The sequence below is a fragment of the Heteronotia binoei genome, chromosome 8 (assembly GCF_032191835.1).
Source record: "Heteronotia binoei isolate CCM8104 ecotype False Entrance Well chromosome 8, APGP_CSIRO_Hbin_v1, whole genome shotgun sequence".
NCBI classification, from domain to species: Eukaryota; Metazoa; Chordata; class Lepidosauria; order Squamata; family Gekkonidae; genus Heteronotia; species Heteronotia binoei.
This window is the reverse complement of record NC_083230.1, coordinates 9,550,890-9,570,662: the sequence shown is the minus strand read 5'-3', so window position 1 is coordinate 9,570,662 and position 19,773 is coordinate 9,550,890. Positions and strand designations below refer to the sequence as shown.

Below are 19,773 nucleotides of genomic sequence, written 5' to 3'. Positions count from 1 at the left end.
CCGCCTCTTGGCTGCTCCTCCGAGATGGGCTCAGCCTGGGCCCATCTCGAAAGAGCAGCTGCGGTGGGCGGGGAGGGGGCGGCGGCCTCGCCCGCTTCGGGATGGGGCGGCTCACCATGCTCCCCGGCGCCGTTTTCCCCCCCTCCCCCCGCCGCCATTTTTTTGGGGAGCAGGGGAAGAGGGTGGAAATCCTGGGGTCCCCCGCCAGGGCGGGAGGGTTGGGAAGCCTAGGCACAATGGAAGTAAGTTGAGCCCTAACAGCACTATCATCGCCTCAGAGGCTACAGGGGCACCCTGCCACCACCTCAGGGGGCTGATCTTCGTAGCTTGGGCAATCCCCAATACTGTGTGCTGACCAAAATGGTCTGGGGTGTTGCTGTTCCGCTGGCAACTGCCATGCTGCCCATGCTGGCAACTGCCTACACCTAGCCTATGAAAGTTCACACTATAATAGACTTGTTAGCTTATAAGGTGCGACAGCCTCTTAAATCCTTGCTCTCTTCCTTAGCCGTAAAGGGGTTGAAATATGAGAGAAAAGAATAGCGAGGCTACTGCCAGAGGCCCAGCACACCACTTAAGATCCTCTTTATAAACCCTCTGTGCCCCCATCTGGACAGGTGAGGTGGATGGTAACCGGTGGCAACTAGTCTCAATGGTGGTGGCACCTTGCCTACTGAATGCCTTCCCTTTTGAGACTTGCCTGGTGTCTACCCTTCCAGAGCCTATTCCCTTTTAGGAGCCAGGCCAAAACATTAATTTTTATCCAGGGTTTTACTTAAATGGACTGTAGTGCAATCCTAAGGACAACCTCTCCAGCCTAAGTCCATTCATTCCAATGGGCTTTGACTGCACTAACACTGCATACAATTGCACTGTTGGTCTTTGTAAATTGCTTTTACGGTCTGTTTCTAGCCTGAGGACTATTTATGGAGATCATTTTAGGAATCTAAACGTTTTGTGCTGGTTTTATGCTCTAGCTGTTTTATTCAAATATAGCTGGGCTTCTACTGGATTGTTAATTTCGAGTACTTTGGTTTTATGAGCCACAAAAAAAAAAGGACTAAGTTTAAAAATAAAATGTAGCACCAAAAAAATCATACTGTTAGAGTCAAAGAAAATCTGGGCCATATGCGTCGCATTGGGTCTCAAAAGGGAAAAAAAAGAAAGCAAAAAAAGGTAAAGGTAGTCCCCTGTACAAGCACCAGTCGTTTCCGACTCCGAGGTGACATCGCATCATGACGTTTTCACAGCAGACTTTTTACGTGGTGGTTTGCCATTGCCTTCCCCAGTCATCTACACTTCCCCCCCACCCCAGCAAGCTGGGTATTCATTTTACCGACCTCAGAAGGATGGGAGGCTGAGTCAACCTTGAGCCAGCTACCTGAACCCAGCTTCTGCTGGGATCAAACTCAGGTCATGAGCAGAGAGCTTGGACAGCATTACCGCTCTGCGCCATGGGGCACAATTTAAAAACATCTGTTTACACTTCTAGCCCTTCCCAACTGCAATGGAACCTGTCTTGAAGGAAATGCAACCTTGGGGGAAAATCCATAGGCTCCTGTATCAGTCATCTGTGGGCAAAAATAAACTCTTCCCTCCCTGATCACAAAGGACCAGGTGAGTTGCTGAGTGTGCTTCGGTTACAAAAGCACTTGCTTCCAAATAAGCTAGCTTGGGCAAGCTAAAAACCTAGACAAGTGTTCTTTGCTTTAAATTAAATGCTTGAAGAAAAAGGATTAATAAAATCAATTACATAGAGAGAGAAAGCACCCACTTACCTGGGCGGTAAGGCCGTTGAAGCACTTTTAAAAGCACTTTTGAATATTACATCTTGAAGCGAGTGTTCTTCCTGTAGCTTGCTCTGGATTGTATGCAGCACCCTACAAATTGAACAGAAACAGCTCAGTCCCTCCTAGACTGACTTTGGCAAACCCTCCCAAACTAGACTTTGGCAAACCACAAAAAGTAGGATGAAGTTCAGCTTCAGGCAGAAGAAAAATCAAGACTCATCTTTGCAAACTCTTCTTTACCGGCTGCTAACGGAAAACGCACACACCCTTTCTGTTTTTTTGCTAGCTGGGCCACGTGAGACTCAAGAAAGACAGCTGCTCATTGCCAAACGTGAGGGCTTGACTGCTGAACATGGCACATATTTAACAATAAGGATTTATTGCTTCATTTATACCCTTTTCTTCCAGGTGGAGATCCAAACCAGCTGCCGTTCTTTATCTCTCCACCCTTTTATCCTAACTATCCTGTGAGGTAGGTTAGGCTGAGAGTCTCTGACCGGACCAAGATCACCCAAAAAGTGGGGATTAGAACCTGGATTGCCCAGACTCTTCTACACTGTTCCACTATAAATGGCTCTCATAAATCTATAAATGAATTTGAGGGAAAAAAACTGATCAGGACCTATGAATCCATTCCACTAGTGTGGCGATTTTCCACTGAAGTAAAGAGCCAGAAGGAGTATTTTCTGTCAGTAGACACTGGCACTGATAGAGGTATAGGTTCCTAGAATTTGATCTAATGTATCTTTTTATTACAAAGTACAGTCCATAGTCAAACCTTTTTTTAAAAAAAAAACTCCAACATGTATAGTCCATATGTGCGGTAGTTAGCAGGGATTAACGACTGCTCAAAACGGGGAAGAGCGTTGGGCAACATGGCTAATTTAATTTCATAGCTTTATCTGATAACACTTAGCAGCAGCCAAATTTCTAACTCAAGCGCACAAATGTACACACACTATTATTTCCCACTTGGATGCAGGTACGCTCTTTGATTATTACCTTTGCCATTCTTTTTGCAAGGGACTGAGTTCAAATATTACCTACAACAAAGGAAGAAGATCAAGCGTCAAGCCTCAGCCCATTTTCTCTTACACACAACCTTCCCCACCTGCCCTCAGGCACCTGCTGGCACAGATGGCGTTGTGCAAGCACTGGACAAGCAGCTCCAGCACCAACAATGGGTTATATGGCAAACTGCCCCTGAGGTATAAAGACTTTCCACCACCTCGGCACATGCGAGCCTGTATTCTAAGACAGATGGCAGCTGCTGATTGAGTTGCACACAATTCTTCATGATTCTCAGCGAATTTTTTAAAAAGGAGAAAAAAAGAAGAAAGTCAATCCCTCCCTTATCCTTGGCTCTCTGTTCTTTGTTAGGCTGCTGGTTCTTGTCGACGGGGAATGCCAAAAAGAAGTACCCATGTCCCGGCTAATAACAGCATCTCAAAGTGAGATTGAGAAGCTCTAGCCACCAATTTGCAAATATTCTAATAAAAGGGAATCCCCTGCGTCTTCACTAGTCATCTGCACTTCTCGCAAGAACATTGTGTCGGGCTCCCCCAACTTATGCACCGCTTGCAGTCCACAATGGCGGTTGTTGCACTGACATCTGTTCCTTCAGTAGCAACCTTTCACAACCGCATCAACATGAGGCTATAAGAAGAATGTGACGCCGCGAGAAGTCACAGCTGTGCTGAAAGGACTGCAGACCAGCTGCTCCGTCTCCAACAGGATGCTCGGATCTTCTCCATCAAGCCCCATCCTTTTAACCTCCAGTCTAAGAGATCCAGTCAAACATTCAACGGTAAACACAGAATTCCTTCATTTGCCGTTACAATCACGGCCAGGAACCTCAGTTTCTGCACCAAGCGGGGGAGCAGTCCGGATCAAGAAAAACCAAACGGCCTGTGCGCTTTTGTTGACAACACACATGCACACACAACACGCCAGAGGTGCCAGAAACCCTGCACTTTCCACTGCTTTTCGGGTTTTGCCCTCTTTTCAACTGAAACTTAGCAGAAACTTGTCTAACCGCATTTGCTTGCTTTTATTCCTTACTAACTCTTTCCAACCCCAATCTAAATGTTTAGCAAAAGGGCCATCAAGGCACTTGCTAGGGTGAGCACAATCTTTTCATCCAGAGAAAACCTATTCTATTTGCCAGAGCCTTGAGAATGGCAGGGACTCTCTTTCCTGCAATCCTGACTTTGGAGACTCTCAGAAAGCTCTACAGTGTTTCGGAGTGTCTCGAAGGTTCAACTGAAGAGGAGGGGAGGGGATCACCCCCGCTCCCCCACGAAAAGATTTGACCTTCCTGGGCTTGAAGGTGGAGAGATGGGATTACAAGCAAGAACAATCTGGCTGGTTATCAAGGCCGGCCAATAGCCATGACCTGAACGATTTGGGCTTGCATTACACAAATTTGTATCATTTTGCCTCTGTCAGTACACAGCCACATTGTCTACTCCCACAGCTTTCAGTCTTGGCTCAGGAAGTACTCACGGCGCTCTGGGAAGGAGGAAGCAACGTCACTCCAGCGGAGTGCAAAGCAAGACAGCGGGAAGCAGAACCTTTCATAAACAAATAGAGCAAACTTACTGGCTCGTAAACTAATCCGTCAGCGGAGGCCACCATTGTTTCTGCCAAATCCAACACGTCAGCCCCGATGTCTGTTTCCAAAACGAAACATTAAAAGGCAAGACAGAGAAGCATAAGGACAGGCCTGTAAAACTGATATCGACAGCTCTTCTCATAAGAGATGTGGAAGGAAGCAACCCATTTCTTTTTACTGGATTCCAACGTGTCGCCGCAATCTTCAACCGCCGCACAAAGGAAACAAGCTGCAAAACATGGACTGTTCGAACCAACCAAGTGCATATAAAATGCAGAGCATGCACAAAGCAACGTGCCATTCCCTAATTAATCCTTTGAAACTGTCATGGCTCATTAAAAAACCAACGTATTGGGTATGGATCCTGCAGATCTACTGGGCTAACTGTAGTGCTGTTTCGCTGGCATGTGGAGCCCGTTCCTTGACTTGAGAAGCTCAGTGAGCCTCTTGTGTCAGTGGGTGGCTCCTTGCACTATAGAATCACTACTGCCAGCCTTGCTATAAAAACAGCTGCTGGTCAGATTATGCAGCTAAACGCTACTGAGCATCCTCACTTATGATTCAGCATGCTCAATAACAGCAACTGAAATCCTTTGCCTTTTTGTTGCCTGCAACTAAATCTGAGAAGCAGCTGTTTAGTTGCTAGAATTTATAATGAGCAAATTCTATACTGTGAGCTCATGGAGAGCCAGTTTGGTGTAGTGGTTAAGTGTGCGGACTCTTATCTGGGAGAACCGGGTTTGATTCCCCACTCCTCCACTTGCACCTGCTGGAGTGGCCTTGGGTCAGCCATAGCTCTGGCAGAGGTTGTCCTTGAAAAGGCAGCTGCTGTGAGAGTCCTCTCAGCCCCACCCACCTCACAGGGTGTCTGTTGTGGGGGAGGAAGATAAAGGAGATTGTGAGCCGCTCTGAGACTCTTCGGAGTGGAGGGCGGGATATAAATCCAATATCTTCTTCTTCTTCTCATAAAAGAGAACTTTATTACGTTTAAAGCCCTATATGGTCGAGGGCCTGCCTACCTGAGGGACCGTCTCTCTCCCCATATGAACCCCAGAGAGTACTGAGGTCAGCGGGAAAGAACCAGCTGAACATCCCTGGGCCGAAGGAGGCCAAATTGAAGAACACACGGGAACGGGCCTTCTCTATTGTAGCTCCACACCTGTGGAATCAACTTCCGGACAAAGTGCGGGCCCTGCGGAGTCTTGACCAATTCCGCAGGGCCTGCAAGACTACTCCTTTTAAGATGGCCTTCGCCTAACATTGAACCAAGATAGATTCGCTGTAGACGTATCTCGCCATTAAATTTATCAAAGATCTGTAATATAGCACCACAAATGTTTAAATTTTAATAGAAGTGTTGGTTTAAATGATGGTTTTATAAAAAAGTAGTGTTTATTGAATTATATGATTTTATTGTATATTGAATTCATGTTGGGAGCCGCCCTGAGCCTGCTTTGGCGGAGAGGGCGGGATATAAATAAAATGTAAAAAAAAAAAGATGACATTTTCCCCCAGAGCACCTGGTTTCATATATTCCAGTTTACATTATCTATATGAACAATTGGTTGAAAACTTTGGTTACAGCCCCTCCTTTAGTTTGAAAGAAATTTTTTAAAATTACAAGCAATGTGAAAAGAATGCACCAACAATTGAATTTCTTCTTGTCCAGTGTGATACGAGGCACATAATTTTTCAGGGGCAGGGGTGGGGGGGGGGGAGAAAGAGACTAATGCAGAACAGTGGCAAACAAGAGTTTACATGAGAGAAAAAAGCAGGAAAATATGTTTATCTTTAATCTGGCAATTCAGTTTTAACCCTGCCTGCAGAAAGTGGGAAAGTACCAATGCAACAACATATTTAATGTACAAAGGAGGATCAACATTTCCTCCCTGCCTCCAAAATAAAGATAGCATGCCTCACTCACTGAAGTTCTACACATCGCCACCAATACGCAAAATTGATTATTATAATCAATACAATTAAATGAGCCATCAATTTTTTCAAAGCAGTCACTTTGGTGTAGTGGTTAAGTGTGCGGACTCTTATCTGGGAGAACCGGGTTTGATTCCCCACTCCTCCACTTGCACCTGCTAGCATGGCCTTGGGTCAGCCATAGCTCTGGCAGAGGTTGTCCTTGAAAGGGCAGCTGCTGTGAGAGCCCTCTCCAGCCCCACCCACCTCACAGGGTGTCTGTTGTGGGAGAGGAAGGGAAAGGAGATTGTGAGCCGCTCTGAGACTCTTTGGAGGGGAGGGCGGGATATAAATCCAATATCTTCTTCTTCTTCTTCTTAAATCCACAATGAAGCCGTCTCAGAAGGAGGAGGATTGAAAACATCCAAGATGAGCATGTTGTGCTGCCTTATTCTAACTCCGCAGTAAAATGGCGCAGTCCTGGTATTACCACAAATGCTCTTGGTCACAGAGGTATACTGTTATATACTACGGTATGTTATTACTGCTTGGTCATATAAAACCATCTACACTGAAATCTTATTATTAATAATTCTTATGTTGCTTTTTTAATGACTTTATAGCATTGCTTCCGGAAAGGAGGTATATAACTTTTCTGAATAAACAAATGAAATAAGAATCCTGTGAAATACAGGCAGCGTTTTAGCTACTATGAAAAAACAGTTGTGAAGTAAAAACTGTAAACTCTGTTATACAGCTGCTTGCGAAAATATTTTTAAACATATAGGTAACTCAATGTCTAGTGCTTGATCCTAAATACAGAACTTGCTTCCCAAATACATGTGCTTAACGTAACAAACTTATTTATTTTTATTTTATCAAATCTATATCCCACCCTCCCTTAATGGGTTCAGGGCGGCTAACAACAGTTAAAAAACACATAAGAATATTAAAAACAATGTACCAAAAAATCAATTCCACACATTTTTAACCAAAAAATCCAAGATGCGTGTTGATGTTTCTCAATATCTATATTTGTCCAGTGGGACTGTCAGTACTGTGGGGCATTTGCTACCTCCCCTTAACCGTTGAAGGCAGGCTTAAATAGCTCGGTCTTACAGGCCCAGCAAGGCCCTGATGTTTTCGGGAAGGGCATTCCACAGAGCGGGGGCTATTGCCGAAAACACTCTGGCTCTAGTGGTGGACAATCGAACTTCTTTCAGTCCGGGGATCTGAAGGAGATTTGGGGACCCTGAACGTGGTGCTCTCTGGGGCACATATGGGGAGAGGTGGTCCCGAAGGTAGACAGGTCCCAGGCCATATTAAAGATTATGCATTCAGGCACTGAGAGTATTCTCATGTTGAGAGTCTAGTAACATAAGTTCTAGAACAGGGGTCCTCAAACTACGGCCCGCGGGACGGATGTGGCCCGCTGAGGACGTTTATGCGGCCCGCCGGGTTATGGCAAAATCAGACCGGAAGTGATGTTCGACCTAAACTCACGTTAGCAATGCACACTTCCGGCACTGGGCTGAGGCGGCAGAGACAGAGTGTGAGGCGATACCGAGGTGAGGTGAGTTCCCAGGCTAGGGTGTGTGGTGTCGGGAAGGGAGAGAGATGCAGAAGACGGAGAACTGACGGCCCGCGGCCTTGTACAGTAACGGCAGCCACCACAACAGTCCGGCCCTCCAACAGTCTGAGGGACAGTGAACTAGCCCCCTATTTAAAAAGTTTGAGGACCCCTGTTCTAGAAGCTACTAAAGGCAGCCTTCCATTTTCTTTAAATCTTCTTGCAAGTGGAAAGAAGCCAAAGTGCAATGAAAACATTTCCTTCCTGAAGGGAAAGCTTGCCACAGGGTGGGATGTTTCAATGACTGGACATTTCTATTTATTTATCTGAATGATACCCTGCCCTCCCTGCTGAAGCAGACTCAGGGCGGCTTACATACCCATTAAACATTACATAAAACCAATTAGAAACAGACATAATACATTAAAAACATTAAGATATTACAGGTGCTACAACAATCTTACAATGGTAGCATATTTAAATAAGCAGCCCAGATTAAAGTCTGGTGTGTATTCAGCTGCAGGGAGAACTAATCTAAGGCTCTCCACAATAGCCTGAACTGGTTCAGGAGATGGACCCATTCACTACATTTGAATTCTGGCACCCCTGGGGGGTGGGGGTTCTCCTTCTCTCTTCGGTAACATGCAGGATCACCTACCCATGTCATAATGTCACTTTAAGCATTTTCCTGCCTTTGTTTCCTAGCCCTGTCTGTTGCTGATGGCACAAGCTGGGGTAAATTATTTTATTTATTTAGCATTCTAAAATTCTACCTTTCCACCCAATGGCTCTGAGGGGAACGTGACATGGGGATTCCATTTTCAATTGCAACCTAGTGTCGTGCGTAATTCCAACCCCAAGACATGACTGACCGCAATCCAAAGCAGAGTTACACTACTCTAAATCCCACTGACTTTAATGGACACAGAAATGCAAAGCTTTGTATAGGATTGCACTGTCAGAATAATGAAGTTGTAGCTACACATTAAAAAAAATACTTACATTGACACTTCATTGCAACGGTGATATCTATATTGATTCTTAATTTACTAGAAAATAAACAAGGAAAATATATTAAAACTCTGGTTCATTGGAGCTTTGTACAACAGTGTAAAAAGGCATTAGCTACAAGCACTTGAGATGGACTAAAGTTTGGTGTAGTGGTTAAGTGTGCGGACTCTTATCTGGGAGAACCGGGTTTGATTCCCCACTCCTCCACTTGCACCTGCTGGAATGGCCTTGGGTCAGCCATAGCTCTCTTATCTGGGAGAACCGGGTTTGATTCCCCACTCCTCCACTTGCACCTGCTAGCATGGCCTTGGGTCAGCCATAGCTCTGGCAGAGGTTGTCCTTGAAAGGGCAGCTGCTGAGAGAGCCCTCTCCAGCCCCACCCACCTCACAGGGTGTCTGTTGTGGGGGAGGAAGGAAAAGGAGATTGTGAGCCGCTCTGAGACTCTTCGGAGTGGAGGGCGGGATATAAATCCAATATCTTCTTCTAAAGTTTGTAGTGAGGAGCACCAGAAAAGCAGATTTAAAGTGCAATCCTAAGTAGCGTTACAGCCTTCTAAAAGCATTAAGGTCAATGGTCTTAGAAGAGGATAATTCTGCTTAGGACTGTACAGTTAAGCGAAACATTGTCCTTGTTACCAAGTATCACTGACCATCCCTTTGAAACCTTACAGTGTAATTTCACTGTCAAAGAGGAGTCTACCTATATAATTGACTAATGCATACTACTATTACAGTTCTTGAATGAAAAATGTTCAACTTTGTATGTAGACTAGAAAAGAGAAACTGAGTATATTGTCTTGCCAATAACACAGGAAATCCAAGGGCTCAAGATTCAAACGTACAAATCTCAACTCGGTAGATGCTCAGAGGTTTAGCCTCCAGGAAAGAGTATGTTTTGTCAGATCTACTATGAAAGGCAGAAAATTTAGCTGTAAAACACCAGCGAGGACAAGCCTTATACTACAGCTCTAGAACAGTGAACAACCTCGTTTGTGTAAGCATGAATTTCCAGCTTCTTCTCCATAGATATCCCCAAACCAGCAAGTTAAATTGCTGGCTCTGGATTCCAAGTCAACAATGTTCTGTTTAGTCTTCTATAACTAATCTCCAGACAATGTTATAGATGCTAAGCACGGTTTAATGCCAAGCCATTAGCAGTAGCTAGTCCTTGCCAAAAGCCTTAATTAGACTATCTGAACATGAAGCAGCTTAATTTGCTTCATCACTGCTTCCAGTCACCCCTTGAAGAAGAAGTGAAAGAAGGAACCGAGTTTCCGTTTCTATTTAAAAAGGAAGATAACAGACATTTTTGCATATGTACATTTTTCTCCAGGCACAAAGGTATTTGTAAGCACAACTGACTCAAGATGCCAGCTGAAGACTTAACAGTGTGATCCCGACCATGTATATGCTCAGAAGTGAATCCCCCTGAGTTTAAGGGAACTTGTGTGTGTGTAAAGTGCCATCAAGTGCGGTCAACTTACAGTGACCCCTGCAAGGGGCTTTCAAAGCAAGTGAAAAGCAGAGATGGTGTGCCATCACCTTCCTCTGCAGAGTCTTCCTTGGTGGTCTCCCTTGGATTCCAAGATCTGATGAAATCAGGCTATGCCATGCTACCTTCCCTCCCTCAAGAGGACTTACTCCCTAGTAAACGTACTTCAAATTGTAGCACCAGTCAGGGAAGCACTAAGTCGGCTGGGAGCATATCAGCACACTGTTCATACTTGTTCACATGTTCAAAGGCATAGCGAGAAACATGCGGAGCCTTAGATGAGTCTGCAAATTTAAGCGCTTAAGATCCCCTTCATTCATGCAGAGAGAGAAAGAGAAGCTTCAGCAAGCCAAAAGATTTATGGCATTCGTCCAGAAACACAGCCTCACCAAATTTAACTGAGAAAGGATAACAACAAATTGAAAGAGACTCATTTTTGCCCAGGGACTGCTTACCAAGAGGGCACAACAGTTCCTTGCTAGCACCTGATTAGTATATCCACCAATTATCTCCATGACAACAAAGCGAGGCTCCAAAATATACAACAGCAATTGTTTTCCAAAGTGTTAAGATCGCCTCAGCTTCCAACTGTGAGGCGAGAAGTTCGTGATGCCCAAAGTGAACAAAAAGCAGGAAAGCACGGAGCGAACACACACACACACACAGAACTGAATGAAAAAAATACACCAAACCTCCCCACTTGGAAGGGATAAGATCTGGCCTTTAACAATGGTTAAGAGACTGGGAACAAGCCAAGGAATGGCAGGCCCCTTCCCTCCTTCGAGCGACAATTCCCTCGCATCCTATCCCTGCCAGCTTTGACTATGGAGAAGTTTAAGGGTGTGATCACAAGAGAAATTTGGTCCACCCTCGCCACCCCTCCCCTCTGAATGAAACGGGCTTGATCACACGCACACATCTTCCCCCTGCGTCCCGCCCATCCTTACCTCGTCATAGGATGGGCAGGGACAGGATTAAACAGCCACAGGATACTTCCCAGCAGCAAATCTCCAAAGCGCATGCATGGTGCATTTCCCAGCTGTCTGAACAGCCGAGGCATGCGATGCACATGCCCCACACGGACAGGAGCAGTCTGAATGCTCCTCTTGCATGTGGGCAGCCTGTACCTCTCCCAGCAGCAAGGCAGAGGCTGTGAGATTGCTGCAGCACGCATCAAAGAGCACTGGCATTCTCAAAGGCGGGAGACAAATGCAGCAAATTCCAAGTGTGATCACATCCTTAGAATACGTTTGCATCCACGATGACCACGATTCACAATATCCCAGGTTATTGCTGGATTAAGCTTGGCTTTGGACTGGGGTGGGGATTCGCACTGGGGAGACCGAGAGAACAGCCCCTTGCGGCCCTTTCTTAATCCCTTACGGGAGGAGCTACAGCAGCCCTACAGTCTTAGCAGCCAAACCGGATGCTGGCGGAAAAAGCTAGAACAAGCAGTTTTAAGATGCCTGAGTTCTGAAGCGGTCAAGGCCTTTACGTACAAAAGGCCAATGCATACACTGGTGAGAAACACACTCCCATACACATGCCAGTTATATTACTTCCGACAGATATCACTGGAGTCATCGCAAGAATTTGGTAACTGACATGGGCATTGGCTCCTAACACAGGAGCAACCATAGCCTCAGAGATAGTCAAGGCAGTGTGCGTTTGCAATAAAAAAGGCCAACGCCATGCTGGGAATTATTAGGAAGGGAATTGAAAACAAATCAGCCAGTATCATAATGCCCCTGTATAAATCGATGGTGCGGTCTCATTTGGAGTACTGTGTGCAGTTCTGGTCGCCGCACCTCAAAAAGGATATTATAGCATTGGAGAAAGTTCAGAAAAGGGCAACTAGAATGATTAAAGGGCTGGAACACCTTCCCTATGAAGAAAGGTTGAAACGCTTAGGGCTCTTTAGCTTGGAGAAACGTCGACTGAGGGGTGACATGATAGAGGTTTACAAGATAATGCATGGGATGGAGAAAGTAGAGAAAGAAGTACTTTTCTCCCTTTCTCACAATACGAGAACTCGTGGGCATTCGATGAAATTGCTGAGCAGACAGGTTAAAACGGATAAAAGGAAGTACTTCTTCACCCAAAGGGTGATTAACATGTGGAATTCACTGCCACAGGTGGTGGCGGCCACAAGCATGCCCACCTTCAAGAGGGGGTTAGATAAAAATATGGAGCACAGGTCCATCAGTGGCTATTAGCCACAGTGTGTATGTGTGTGTGTGTGTGTGTGTGTATGTATATATATATATATATATATATATATATATATATATATATATATATATATATATATATATATGGCCGCTGTGTGACACAGAATGTTGGACTGGATGGGCCATTGGCCTGATCTAACATGGCTTCTCTTATGTTCTTATGTTCTTATAGTCACATCAGTTACCTAATCCTGTTACTGGAGTATGGAGGAGTCCAGGCACAAGGAGAGAGCTTTCTGAGGCATCGGGGTAATGAATTAATTTGCCCTAAGAAAATCATCAAGCCGGCACCCTCTTAACAGCTTAGCCCTGGATTCTGTCATCCTCCATTGCCTGTTTCTTTTTCCTTAATTTATCTTCTCTCAGGAGATAGCTGATTATTTTGTTTTGCAGCCTCTCAAGCACCTGGGTGCTGCTGCTTATGGAATTAGCAATTTTTAAAAAAATGAAGAGATCCTCTCAAGACAAGCAGGGAAAAAGAAAAAGAAAAACAGCAATGCAGCAGGCAAGCAACACGAGTTTTAAAAGCAAGTTAGAAAGAGAAACATTACCTAGTGAAATCCTTATCGACTTCGTATTCATATTTCATCCAGGTGTCTTGATAGACTGTAAACTCCATGATAATTAAAAGAGCCATAGTAGTAAATGCAATTAGAGAAACTGAAACATTTCAAAGGGGAAAAAAAAGGTGTGAGAAGAACACATTTTTTAAAATGGCATCAGTTTGTTGAATTTACGGGGTGGGGGGAAATAACTGCGCACACAGTATACATAAAACTTTGCTCATACGTCTGCATCCCACCATTTTAGAACCTCATCTGAAGAGCCAGTCCACTGTAGTAGACAGCATGCTGGACATACAGCAGGGAAACCTGGGTTCAAACTGCTGATCAGCTTAGGGGAGGGACGGTGGCTCAGTGGTAGAGCATCTGCTTGGGAAGCAGAAGGTCCCAGGTTCAATCCCTGGCATCTCCAAAAAGGGTCCAGGCAAAGAGGTGTGAAAAACCTCAGCTTGAGACCCTGGAGAGCCATGAATGGGGCTGTGGCTGAGTGGTAGAGCATCTGCTTGGGAAGCAGAAGGTCCCAGGTTCAATCCCTGGCATCTCCAAAAAGGGTCCAGGCAAATAGGTGTGAAAAACCTCAGCTTGAGACCCTGGAGAGCCATGAATGGGGCTGTGGCTCAGTGGCAGAGCATCTGCTTGGGAAGCAGAAGGTCCCAGGTTCAATCCCTGGCATCTCCAACTAAAAAGGGTCCAGGCAAATAGGTGTGAGAAACCTCAGCTTGAGACCCTGGAGAGCCATGAATGGGGCTGTGGCTCAGTGGCAGAGCATCTGCTTGGGAAGCAGAAGGTCCCAGGTTCAATCCCTGGCATCTCCAAAAAGGGTCCAGGCAAATAGGTGTGAAAAACCTCAGCTTGAGACCCTGGAGAGTCATGAATGGGGCTGTGGCTCAGTGGTAGAGCATCTGCTTGGGAAGCAGAAGGTCCCAGGTTCAATCCCTGGCATCTCCAAAAAGGGTCCAGGCAAATAGGTGTGAAAAACCTCAGCTTGAGACCCTGGAGAGCCATGAATGGGGCTGTGGCTCAGTGGCAGAGCATCTGCTTGGGAAGCAGAAGGTCCCAGGTTCAATCCCTGGCATCTCCAACTAAAAAGGGTCCAGGCAAATAGGTGTGAGAAACCTCAGCTTGAGACCCCGGAGAGCCATGAATGGGGCTGTGGCTGAGTGGTAGAGCATCTGCTTGGCAAGCAGAAGGTCCCAGGTTCAATCCCTGGCATCTCCAAAAAGGGTCCAGGCAAATAGGTGTGAAAAACCTCAGCTTGAGACCCTGGAGAGCTGCTGCCAGTCTGAGAAGACAATACTGACTTTGATGGACCAAAGGTCTGATTCAGTATAAGGCAGCTTCATATGTTCATATGTTCAGCTGCTTGCTAGGTGATCTACAAGCCAACATATCTCACAGGTTTAGACAGTCAGAAAACTTAGGATAGCTTTTTGCTTTCATTGTTTCGTAAGTCTGTAACTCTAGTCCTATTGCATAGTTCAATGGATGTCTAATGCTGTCTGACCCAATTGTTTTTCATTTTTGTATTCATCTTGTATTCATCCTTGATCTCAGCTAGAGAGCCCCGTGGTGCAGAGTGTTAAAGCTGCAGTACTGCAGTCCTAAGCTCTGCTCACAGCCTGAGTTCGGTCCTCGGCAGAAGCTGGGTTTTCAGGTAGTCGGTTCGGGGTTGACTCAGCCTTCCATCCTTCCGAGGTGAGTAAAATGAGTCCCCAGCTTGCTGGGGGGAAGTGTAGATGACTGCGGAAGGCAGTGGCAAACCACCCTGTAAAAAGTCTGCCGTGAAAACGTTGTGAAAGCAACGTCGCCCCAGAGTCGGAAACGACTGGTGCTTGCCCAGGGGACCTTTCCTTTCCTTTTCCTTGATCTCAGTGAGAAAGGTGCATCATAAAGGAAATGAAATAAGGATGCTTGTGAGGATAATATAGTGATGTCAATTAACCTAATCTCCTTGGAGGAGAGGTGCGACAAAAATGGAGTAAATATGTTTTGCAAACAAGCTTAATTTCCTCAGCGCTGAAGCATCCACTGGCTCTCTTGTTCAAATGAACACAGGGGTTCCCTTCCCATACCTGCCAAGTCCTCTGAAGCAAGTTGCCTCTCCCCATCCTATCCTACCTTGTTAAATTTGAATAACTGCCCGGTTAGATCACTGCGGAGGTTTGGGGCTCGTGCAAGAGTATTCCCAGCACCAAAGCCACTGCCGCTGGCCCTTCAAAACCTAGGACAGTGCTGTCATGCTTCATGCCCGCATTCCAGATGCGCTCCTCTGTGCCCACAGCTCTCTCTCGGGCATTCTCTGCTGCCGCCCTGATCCTGTGGAATGACTTTATTGAAGCGGCTCAAAAGACAAACTCTCAGTACCACTGCAAAGGAAGGCGGGTGCTTTTGCACAGGGGCCCATCGGCTGACTCAGCCCCTGAGGTAGGCCTGCTTTTGCTCTTTTTGGCTGCTGGGATTTTGGGCTGACTCTCCCATTTGTCATGGCAATTTGGGGGGGGGGGGGCTTTTGTCATGACAAGGCGCCGTTGGGGACTTCTTCAATGAACCTGCTTTAAGAGAGGCTGTGAGCCTCCACGAGCTTTGCGCAAAGGGAACATACATATTGGTAAATAAAGTACCGTATATAGCATAAGAGCACAGCATCAGAGGTTTTATACGGGAATAAATTGTTCAAATAAAAGAATTATGAACATTTGGGGGGAAACGGGCTCTGGGCCCATGTCGTAAAAACTAGAAGATCAGCCTGTTCCCGGAGCGCAATAGCCCTGGCCTGCGTGGCCCAGAGAGATCTTCTTGTACTGATGGCAGATTTCTTTTCAAAAGCATATCCTCCACTTACGTTTCGCCCATTAATGAGCGAAATACAAACAGGAAAGAACCAAACACGGACTGGAGGCCATTCCTCAGGTACAGTATGTTCAGCTCAGATCTTCCAAAGCCAATCCTTTCATGAATGGTGCAATCATGCACGCAAGCCAAAACGTAACAACATTCAGAGAGAAATCTGAGGCTGCAAAACACCGCATGTGCACTCTGAGGAGCAAGCCCGCTGCACTCAGAACTGGCACTGAAATTTGAAATCGAGTGTAGTTTTATAAGATTGCTGTATGTTTTAATATTTTAATTCTGTAAATTGTGTGAACTGTTTAAATTTTAAGCATGTAAACTCTACGAAATGTTTAAACTTTTATATTTTTATGTTAGATTTTATATGCTGTAAGCCGCCCTGAGCCACTTGGTGGGAAGGGCGGGATACAAATTACAAATAAATAAAAAAAAAATTTGCATGTGTGTAAAGCACTGTCAAAATGAAGCCAGTGTACGGTGACCCTTCCAGGAAAGAGATATTCAGAGGTACTTTGCCATTGCCTGCCTCTTTGTAGTGACCCTGGACTTCCTTGATGCTCTCCCACCCAAGTACTAACCAGGACCAACCCTGCGTAGCTTCCAAAACCAGGCTCGTTTGGGCCACCCACGTCAGGGCTAGCTAGATTTGACTCCCCAGCGAACAGCCGCAGTCTCAATATGGCACCTTGAAGATGTCGTGCAGAAACAAGCAGCGAGCCATCACTGCTGCGACAAAGGACTGCTCCGGCACCTCCTTGGTCAAGGCTCCCTTCCGGCTACAGCAGCAGCAGCCTCCCACACTGGTCTCAGGCGTAATGACATCAGCATTTGGAAGGAATCTTTAGTCAAATGACCATGAGGACATCTTTATTTGACTACCAAAAAAAAGTGACAGCACCACCTCCGATGTCAGTTTCCTGCAGACTCTCAAGGGACATCAGCAGCATCCGAGAATCAGACTGCAGCCACCACAAGCAGAGCAGGTGGGAGCAGAAGGGGTGGAGTTCTGACTAACACCCCTTTGGATGAAGGAAGGACCTGTGGCTCAGTGGTAGAGCAGCTGGTTGGCAAGCGGACAGTCCCAGGTTCAATCCCCAGCATCTGCAGTTAAAAGGATCCGGTGGCAGGTGATACAAAAGACCTCCACTCAAGACCCTGATGCCAGCCTGAGTAGACCAGACTGACTTTAATGGGCCAAGGGTCTGATTAACTATCAGGCAGCTTCATGTGTTCATGTGAGAGCACTCTCCTCTCAAATCAAAACATGGATGGGGGCCTTTCCTTCATGAGAAACTTGGGAACCCCTTGGCCAGCCCCTTTTTGCCAGATTTCTAGGGCAACAAAGAACCATTCAACACAGGGGTCTAACTTCAGAGATATTTTTCACAGTAGACATTCATTCATTAAATGTGATTCTTATAACTCGGCCCCATGCTTATGAGTCACCAGACTCAAATATTTACTTTGACTCTACCTGTTCCTCCACTTGCAGACGTTTCAATGTAACTTTCAGGAACTTTTGGAAAGGCATCCAACTCTTTCATCAAATTCAAAGTCTTCTTCCGATTCAGGCGCCTCATCTTCAGCAGGTTCCTCAATGTTTCCCTTCATATATTCACTCTGTATTTTGAGAGTGTAACACCCAAATGTAGTTAAGTGACAAATGCCCTTTTTCAGCTTTGTAACTACATTTGAAACCACACGATGCGATCAGGCTCAGAAACTCCAGGTCTATAAAGCTACCAAACCGAAAAATGCATCCTACCCCTAGGATATCAGAACATCAACTGTTATTTTTTGGTTCTGCTCAAGTAACTATTAATGGCTTAATGTTAAATTAAATCAAGATCAAACCTTGTTTGATCCCACAAGCCAACTGCATGCCTGTTTTTAATAGTCTGCCAACATCAATAGCCTTTGAGTCCACAGTATTTTCAGCAATGGAACAGCCAAGGAGTGAACATTTACAAGACATCAAAAAGGCAACTTTTAACTCGTCTAAATGATATATAACTAACAGTGCAATCCTAAACAGAGTTATACCTTCTGAGTCCATTGCAGTCAATGCTCTTAGAATGATACAACTCTACTTAGAATGGCATTGCTAATCCACTGAACAAAGTGCTACTATTTAAGCATTCCCACAGCTGTGGTGGTATCTGCATAAAATTAAGCGTAACCTTCTTGCTACTGAGGCTGGAACTACATTTAATTGGGCAAAAGTAACATTCTCAAAGCCATCTTTGCTCACAGTGGCATTTGTTGGGGAAACCAGCAAGCAGAAAGACGACTACGTAACACTCACGTGGCTCTTTCCTCACAATCCCTTTGCGCCAGCTATTTCTTTCCACCAACCCGGTTTCATATCTGCTCTTAAAACCTGTGAAAAAAGCCAACAATGTGGAAAAAGGGGATGAGTTTAAGCAGGCTCCTTTCACTTGCTGACTCTCCCCTGCAAATGCTCTTCCTATCGATCCAGCAGGGGCATTCTATGCCAAAACACTGGCTTGGGAATAACCTGTTGCAGGAGGTCACTGTGCCGTTCCTCCCTGAATATTACATAATGACTTAAATACTGAAAGTGTTCCATCTTAGCAAGTATTCACAATAAATCAAACTGGGCCGAGCAGCACTTTACTTGAAATTTCTCTGGGAATTCGCAAGCATTAAAACCCAAACACAATTTCACTCATGAAAGGACAGGTTAAAAAAAAAAAACCCTCACACATCAGCTATCTTACCTTGATGTTACGTCCCTCTTGCCGGTATTATTCAGTATCGTGGAGAGACTGCAGAGCAAAGCAAGTCTGTGGACAGGGATTCTGAAGAAAGACATGATCAAAATTATGCGGTTTCTTTTTTTAAAGTTCACAAAGCTGACAGGATAGAGGTTTATAAAATTATGCCTGGCATGGGAAAAGTGGAGAGACCGAAACTTTTCTCTCCCTCTCTCTTATGACTAAAAATTCAGGGTCATCCTATATCAACAGTAGATAGAAGACAAACAAAGGAAGTCCCGCAATGAACAGAGGGACCTGTGGGACTCACTGCCACAAGATTTGATGGCCAATGGCTTGGACAGATTTCAAAGGTGGTTGGACAAACTGATGTCTGTTGCTATGATAGCAGAATGGGACATCCAGGGTCAGAGGCAGAATGCTTTAGATTGTCAGATGCCGGGGAGGAATCAGAGAGCAAGAAAAAGGGGAAATGCTAACTAAAAGTCAGAAAAATTAAGAACTATAACATTATCCATAATTTCTGACCTCACACTTTTACACTCATACCATGCAATATAATGCTCCATCTTGGCAACCCTTTTTCATTATTCTAAAATATTTTTAACCTTTTAGCTATCAGTCCAAGGAAGCTACTGCTATAATTTAGAATGTAAAACAACAAAGCCATGCCCCCCCCCCAAAAGCCCACAAGGACAATTCAGTTCACAAAAATGCCTGTTAGCAAACAATATTTTCAATTGTTTGTCTGAAGGTATGAAGGATCTCCCCAGAAAACCCATGAAGGATCTCCCCAGAAAACCCATCCCCAAGAAGGCCTGAGACTGGCTGACAGCAAACCACGCCACTCTTACAGAAAGTACAGCCCATAAATATTGGTTATGAAGAATGCAATTAGCGTGAATTCATAAGGAGAGGTGCTTCCCCTTCTTAAGGTTAGGTATGGAAGTATGGAAGTGAAGGGAGGTGGAGAGAAGGATGAGAAGAAAGAGTAACAGAATTG

At 45.3% G+C, this 19,773-nt stretch overlaps 1 protein-coding gene across 1 annotated transcript in view; it reads right to left on the bottom strand.

The window, feature by feature from the left end:
- The window catches only part of ERGIC2 (ERGIC and golgi 2), a 39,337-nt gene extending 20,457 nt beyond the window's left edge, over nucleotides 1-18,880 (bottom strand). The window contains exons 1-7 of the mRNA XM_060244738.1: nucleotides 18,774-18,880; nucleotides 17,507-17,652; nucleotides 13,171-13,279; nucleotides 8,888-8,934; nucleotides 4,392-4,462; nucleotides 2,793-2,833; nucleotides 1,779-1,880 (exon numbers count right to left, since the gene is read on the bottom strand). Of these exons, the coding sequence (XP_060100721.1) occupies nucleotides 1,779-1,880; nucleotides 2,793-2,833; nucleotides 4,392-4,462; nucleotides 8,888-8,934; nucleotides 13,171-13,279; nucleotides 17,507-17,612 (476 nt within the window). The 5' untranslated portion in view covers nucleotides 17,613-17,652; nucleotides 18,774-18,880. The remainder of the gene's footprint in view (nucleotides 1-1,778; nucleotides 1,881-2,792; nucleotides 2,834-4,391; nucleotides 4,463-8,887; nucleotides 8,935-13,170; nucleotides 13,280-17,506; nucleotides 17,653-18,773) is intronic.
- Nucleotides 18,881-19,773: the final 893 nt, after the last annotated feature.